The 7,890-nt window shown below is 32.6% G+C and overlaps 1 protein-coding gene across 1 annotated transcript in view; it reads right to left on the bottom strand.

The window, feature by feature from the left end:
• Positions 1-6,339: 6,339 nt before the first annotated feature.
• eif4ebp3 (eukaryotic translation initiation factor 4E binding protein 3) overlaps positions 6,340-7,890 on the bottom strand; it is a 3,972-nt gene continuing 2,421 nt past the window's right edge. Inside the window, exon 3 of the mRNA XM_016573066.1 lies at positions 6,340-6,869. Within this exon, the coding sequence (XP_016428552.1) occupies positions 6,838-6,869 (32 nt within the window). The 3' untranslated portion in view covers positions 6,340-6,837. The remainder of the gene's footprint in view (positions 6,870-7,890) is intronic.

A 7,890-nucleotide genomic window follows, 5' to 3' on the forward strand; every position in this document is an offset into this window, starting at 1 on the left:
GTGTAGCCCCCTTCTCATCAGCACACACACACACACACACACACACACAAGGCAGAACCTGCTGCTTCATCCACCCACACAGACAGACTGATACTTTCTCATTCAGCTCCCGTGTCCATACACTGCTTCACGGTAAGACTTTACACTACAATATTCTGGATGCTTTTAGAGGTGGCTTTGTTTTCTTTCTACTTATTTTCAGAGATATAGTCTAAAATGTCTAGATTTGAAGTGAAAAGCAGAGAAATGACTTTAGAGAAGCAGGGCACAGAACAAAGACAGAGGCGAGACATTCCTAGAAGAAAGGATGGCCAACAGTCATCAGACTTGGCAGATTGGATAGGATTTTAAGGAATGTGTCTTAAATATGAGCAGCAGCTTGGCAATTTTTCATGGATAGAATGAATTATTTTAGTGATACACAATTTAAACAAAAAAGAATGTGTGGGACGGTCACATGATGCCCTCACTAAACTCCATTGGTTAACTTTTGTTCTGTTTGAGCTTGAACAAATATGAATTTATTTGTGTAGGCCTAAGTAAAATTACATATATTAAACTTGCATTTTGTTTGGTCTATATAGTGCAAAAACATGGCTGACAAACCCAACATGACGGAAATCACATCCTTTGATAAAACTAAACTCAGGAAGACAGAGACCCAAGAAAAGAATCCCTTGCCAACCAAAGAAAGTGAGTATCTGATCCTAAAACAATGGCTAAGGATGTGTGATAATGTTATGATCAATATTTTGTTTTTATTTTTAATGTATTGGTTATTTCTCAATTAAAAATATATAAATGACAGTTATTCAGTTCTGAAAACCTATTGCATGTGAAATGAGCTAAATGTGTCACTAAGGGTGTGTTATTATCCAGAATCATACATTTTTTCCCCATAATTTGATTTGGAATGTAGGCTAATCTATAAAACTATATGGTTAAAAAAACTTGAAATAGCCTATAGCATACTGTTTTACGTAATACATTTTTTATGATACTCAAGTTATTTTTATTACAAGTTCTTTTTTCTCTTGCTCTGCAGAATACTAAAAATACTTAAAATATTCACTTAAAACACTCCTTAAAGCCTGTATTCTTGTGAAATTCTTTCTGCAGCTATTGAACAGGAGAGGCAAGGAGAGTCCACGCCTTGAATGGTGCTTTTAACTACAGTCACACACAGCAGAGAGTGAAGTGAATGACTGAGATCAACAGAAGAGACTTGAACCAGTAACTGACGTGTCGTTTGTTTTATAGTTTTGTTTGTTTGTACGAGAATTAAATAAAAACGTACTAATGTATTTCATCCAGTGGGGCCAGACTCCCTTACCAAAAAGTAGTATACTTCAAGTTTATTTTAGTAAGTATACTTAAGTAAAGTTCAAGTATATTTTTAAGTATACTTTATGTAGTAAGTATACAAATATCAGTGTACTAGTAGTATACTTTATTTCAATACTCCGTTGGGACTAAATTGGCCCACTTTCTAGTATATAAAAGTATACTTTTAAGTATACTTTAAGTATAACAGTAGTAAACTTTGAGTACACAACTAGTTTACATCAAAATGTTTAGTTTGTATTGCAACTATACTAAAAGTGAACTTATAGGTATACTGATAGTTTACTAATTAAATACTTGTACCATTTTTAGTACACTTTGAAGTATAGTCTCAGTAAACTACTAGTTTAGTAGTTTTATACTGCAAGTATACTCATACGTTTTCTTTAAGTGAACTTTACATCATACTTTAAGTATACTACTATGTCCCTATTTAGGTATTAATTTGTATATATTTTGTTACATGAATATCTGAACATACAAAACATCAAAAGAACAGGGTATCTGCTTGTAAACAAAAACATTTTATTCTAGCTTCATGCATTCTTTTTTTAAACACTTGAATGTGGATAAGTTTCATAAATAAAAAATAAAGAAATAAACAACATTTTGAACAAAAAGCTGAAAAAAGACTATGAATTGGATTCAGAATGATAATCAAAACGTAGATAAAGTCGATCAACACCCCAAAGCTTGACAGTTATTATTACCTCTTCATTGGTCGACATTTTATTCCATAATGTTACATAGTTTTGATACTGTTTTATGGCTGATGATCTGTTAGAACAGTGTTTCCCAACCTTTTTTTTGGCGCGGCACCCTTTGGAAATTTTAACAAACTTGTGGCACCCTACAAAATTAATTTTGTCACAATATTTGAATTTCTAACTTCGATGTGATAATTTGAAAAGTATAGATATTCGGTACAACAGGGAAGAACTGCAGAATATAATGTCATACAGATATTTTTAATATTATAAAAACAAATGTGTCTATCAATGGTGGCAATCAGTAGGCTAATTTCTAAGAGACCAATTTATATGACAGATTTTAATGTAGGAAGTGAAACCTCAGCGGTGAACTAATTTTCGGCAGCCGAAATTTAGGTGCATCTCTAATTATTGGCGACATCAGAAATGGATATTATATAATATATGCTTTTTTGAATATTTTAGCAATTTAAAAATATAAAAAATATATTTTTTACAGGGCACTCCTGCTCTCGACAGACGGCACCCCGGTTGGGAAACATTGGCTGTGTCCGAAATCGCCCCCTATACCCTCATTCACTATTCCCTACATTAGGTCACTAATTCAGTTCACTAGAAGGAGTGAATGAAAACGAGTAGTGAATTCGGACACTGAGTGCACCGGAAGGAATGCCGCTTTTGCATAGTTTGTGCTTAGTACATTAAAAAGTAGACTAAAAGTATACTTTCCTATTTTTAGTTTAAAAGAAGTATACTAATAGCACACTTGAATAAACTTCTTTTTCGTAAGGGCTATCATTCAAAAGCAAAGCATTAGCGGTATTGTGCTTTTCACGCGTGGGTTCGAATCCCATCCTCGTCGGAAACTAGTGTTATGGTTATAATTTACACGACAAGGATTAGAAACACGAAGAGAGGTAAGAAATTAACGTTACATGCGTGAAAAGGAAATAAATGGTTATTTCTAACATTACATTCCTTTGAATCGCGTTGCAGTTGATTTTTACACAAGACATATCAGCACCGACTATAAATTCTTGGTATAATGCGTCTACAAAACAAATGAATATAGACCAACTGTTTATTATTATTAGTTTTTTATCAGATTTCATCCGAAAAATAGAGGATTCAGAACTCCTGAAACAGCGCCTCATTTTGCCTCTAGATCAGTGTTGCCAATTTAGCAATTTTGTTGCTAAATTTAGCAACTTTTCAGACTACCCTATCAACTTTTTCTTCCAAAAGCACCTAGCAACAAATGTAGCTATTTTAAAATTTTATTTGGCTACTTTTAGCAACTTTTGATAAGTGACTCAAACAATAAAAAGGCACACAGCAACTTCCCCTGAAAATTAGTTGGCAACACTGCTCTAGATAGCACTATAGAACAGGAATAACACTCGCTGCCATACATGCTAACTGTAACGTAGCTTGTTAATTTATCACAATAAAACTTTTAGTGACGGATTACAGTCATGTGAGGCTATTTATAATTACTATTAAACATTAAAATAATAATTGGACATGTTTTGTCAAATTTTTCGCTGTGTTCTAAGTTATCTATGTTTATGGAGAATACTTACATTCCCGTAGCACGTGTAGCCTTTAACCTGGCATTATAAATCCATCCATTCTTCAAACTGCTTGTCCTCTGTAGGGTCAGGGAATGCTGGAGATCTTACATTATGTTTATACAACGTGTTATATTATATATTATAAAACAAGATAATCTTAATATAAACATCTGGGTTTGTTCATTGGTGAGGGAATGAAATGTGATCTTTATGCTCAGTAGAATTGTGGTGGGGATTCAATTTAATCCCCTTTTCACACATTAACGTATAACAATACATGACTGAAACATGAGTAGCTACATTACAATTTGTTTCAATAGGCAAGGCTTTACATTATATACACAGTCACATTAGGAGACAGATGCATTCAATTTAGCTGAAAACATCTGAACATGAAAATTCAAAACTAGTTAAATAGTCATGAATTGACAATCAAACTCAGTATCTGTCAATCTGAGGCAAATTGCTGTAAAATAGCTTTTTTTTTTAAAGATGAGAGAAAATGAAGCTGGAACCAGCTTGTGTAAACATTACCTGATGTCGGTTAGACCAAGTCACAAAGAACGTCCAGGACTGAGTCTCAAGGTTGAGGACATGAGGAATGTGATAAAGAGTGTTAAAACAACAGGTGGTTTTGTGTACCAAACAAAACTCTCAAGCTCTCACTATTACTGCCTCAGTAAGACATCACGTGAGTTCACAGCACTTTTTCACCCAGACTGGCACTGAGCCATGCCCGCTTTCAAAATCAAGAATTATCAATGACAATAATCTGGTTCTTAACTCAAAAATGTCAAGGGAGTATATATTATACATATAAATTAATGTAAGATTGTGGCATTTATTTATTAGTTTTTCTTAGACAAAAATATTTTAACAGAACTGCTCCACCGCTTACTGATATTTGTAAGACTTTTGTCAAATCAAAAATAAAAAAATCTGCAGGCCCTCATGACTTTGTGTCAAGGTGAACAGTTTCTCAAAATGCCAGATCATTTGAGTTTGGTTAGTTTAGGTTGTAAAATGTCACAGCTTCCTAAAACCCAATTAAATATTAAGACTCGTACACTCACATTCATTCCAAATGCAATGAAAATGTTACGTTTTTACCTGATAGAAACAACAAATTACCTTTTTAGCATTATTAAATGTATACATTTGTTGAAAATATTGTATTGTATGTGTAATTGGCTTATTTTAAAACTATAATTTTAAAATATTTATTTAGTCATGGACTCATATGTCAGTGATCTACTTAACAAAAACAATCATCAACAGTATAATTTCCAGACACATTTGTAATGGCACATGTTTAGTTCATGAGAAACAAACTGCTTTCAGACAGACTGGCCTGGTCATCGTTCAGGGACAGAATGGATGTGCAATGTGCATTGACCTGGCTGCACTTTATTATTTCTCAGTATCAACAAAGTGGCTTTCTAGGAACATGGCCTCTCTCTCTTATCATGTGCATACTTCAGACTGTCTGTATTAAGGGTGGAAAGACTGAAATGACATTAAACCAAACTATAGACTTTAATGCAGAAAATAGATATTGGTAACATTTGGAGCGGTTGGCATATCTCCCGTGGGGGCAAGGAAATCCTCATTACAGCTAAAGATACTTCATGCATGGGATCATGCATTATTCTGCATCATGTCATTTTAAAAATATATTGCTATATCCAAAACTAGGTTGAATGCAAAACTGCTATCCTAACCGCAAACAAAAACACTCCTGATATTACAGATGACCTGTCTACATTACAGTGACGTGAAGGTGTCCAGTTCACCGATCATGTTCCAGTGAGTTTTAATGAAAGTCTTTCTTACATGACTACAGTGTTCTGGTTCTCAGGAGCAGTGTTTTGTAATTTGCACCATGTGACATCAGACAGGACACGCTCTGTTGTTGTTTTTACACTGACACTGATCTGATGAGAACGCTGGGATCTAGGCAGGAGGGTAAAGAAGTGACATTTACAATATTCATTCTACAAACGGAAAGCATCACTAAGATTAAAGGAATAATTTTGACAACATTTATGGTATACATTTTTGTGGCTATCATATTTGTGGCCTTCTCAATTTATGCTAAAATGGGTTACAGAGGCATTTACAATAGAAGTGAATGGAGCCAATTTGTTGCAATAGTACAGCTACAAGTTGTAAACAGTATGCACATTAACATAATTTTAAGTGTAAACACTGTGTAAATCGCAGTGTAAAAAATAGTGCTTGCTAACCTTTTCTGTGTAGTTATACCCAATTTTATATTACGCCTAAAAACCCTAAAATGACCATAAAAATGAAATAAAAATTTGAACTTCACAGCTCAAATAATGCAATTTTTAGCAAAATGAATGTAAGTGGTTTTTATAAAATTAGCTCCACATTTCTAGCTTTGTCTTTTTTTTTTTCTCCGATCAACATTATGATTTGTATTGAATTGAAAGTATTTCTTTAAATAATCGGAATACATTAACTCTACATAAAAATAACGATGTCGAAAAAATTAGTCAGAAATGGCTAGTAAATTTCTAAATTAGTAACACATTTAATCCTGAATTAAACTATTTTGAAGTAGAAAAAACGAATTGTAATTTCTTATAAAACATACTCCAGTAACCTGTTTAACGACTTAAACTTTTACAGTGTTCATGAGATCTAATATTTTAAATACTTGAAGAGACGAGTCAAAGATTTAAACCGTTTTGTTTTAGTTTTATTCCAAAATGTCATATTACATCCAGAGAATGAACAGTAAACAGTACAAAAATCATCATCCCAACGGTTTATTTATGGAATATAAGACTTAAATGCCCTTCACAGGATCATAGCTCCATTACAAAAATGAAATAACTGCATTTGAACTATCCTCAGACAGTAAAAATGTAGATTACATAGTCACCTTCAGAATGGTTGTAAATAAAAATATTAAAAAAATAAAAATAATAAAAAAGAGGAATGAAGGCACTGAATTAAACAGCAGCAGAAGCTGCATTTTCACCAAACATCCAGCAAACTCAAAACGCTCCACCCCACAACAGAAACACTTGCTCTGAGCATTTCATTATTTAGATAAAGTAAAAATAAAGCATGGAGGCATAAATGAAGGAATCCACAGCCGGTGTGATCATCCCTCAGATCACGAGCGCTGGTAGAACAGGCTGAGACAGTCCATTTTCCACATGAGCTGGAGACATCCATCACATATCCATCACAAACTGGTTGTCATCAACTGAGGAGAAGAGGAACGAGAGACAGAAGGGTTAGATGGTTTAAAGTGTCACTGTGATCTCTTTCTAAAAAAATCCTTTGAACAGCATCACTCCTTTCACATGAAGCACGGTACACCCTGTGGATATTCCCCTGATATGGATATTGGACTTGCCAAACATTGAGCAAGTCACATGCATTTTTGTTTGCTTTTCTCATGAAATAACTTCAGTCACACCAAAATGTGACCTTGAGCTTAGAATGAAGAAAAAAATAAAATAAAATAATAATAATACAGAGGCGGCAGCCTAGGGCATATTTTTTCCAGTTAACTTCATTTTTTTTTAAATCAGTATAACTAGCAGAATAAATTCTTTGAGTTTTTACTCCACTTTTAATTTAATTGTATTTTAATACTTATTATTAATAAGTTTTAAGGTTTTTTTTTTTGTCTGGATGTTTTAATTTATTAAATGAAAAGTGACTTGAATACTATGATGAGTATGTTTTTAACTTCTGAATTAACGTTTTAGATATTTTTCAGGGGGCTTATAGTTAAAACATCATGGTGTTACAAATGTCCTGATATCACAATGAAGAAACATTTTTTTAAATTTAATAATTAAAATAATTACATTTTAGTAGTTTGGCATAATGTTGTATTACTATTTCTTAAAAAAAAAAAAAAAAAGTCATGTGGTGCAACCAACATGCAGAGGAACAAAAAACAAAACAGGATGTGTTATTATAGAGAGGACCATGTAAATTATTAACTTGTGATATTTGTATAAATATAAAATAAATATAATAATAATAATAATAAATACAAAAAACTAAAATCTCAAACTACTTACACTGAAAAATAATGAATGAATAATTTATTAAATATTACAATAAAAATAAAATGTACAATGTATGCATGGTGTAAGGAAAAATTGTATTACTTGGTTACAGCACCTGACATTCTGAAAGTCATTAAAAAAAGATTTTTTTTTTTTTTTTTTTTTAGAAATGAATACTTTTTTTCACAAAGGTTGCTTTCA

This window comes from Sinocyclocheilus rhinocerous, unplaced genomic scaffold (assembly GCF_001515625.1).
Source record: "Sinocyclocheilus rhinocerous isolate Xijiao unplaced genomic scaffold, SAMN03320098_v1.1 scaffold682, whole genome shotgun sequence".
In the NCBI taxonomy this organism is placed as follows: domain Eukaryota; kingdom Metazoa; phylum Chordata; class Actinopteri; order Cypriniformes; family Cyprinidae; genus Sinocyclocheilus; species Sinocyclocheilus rhinocerous.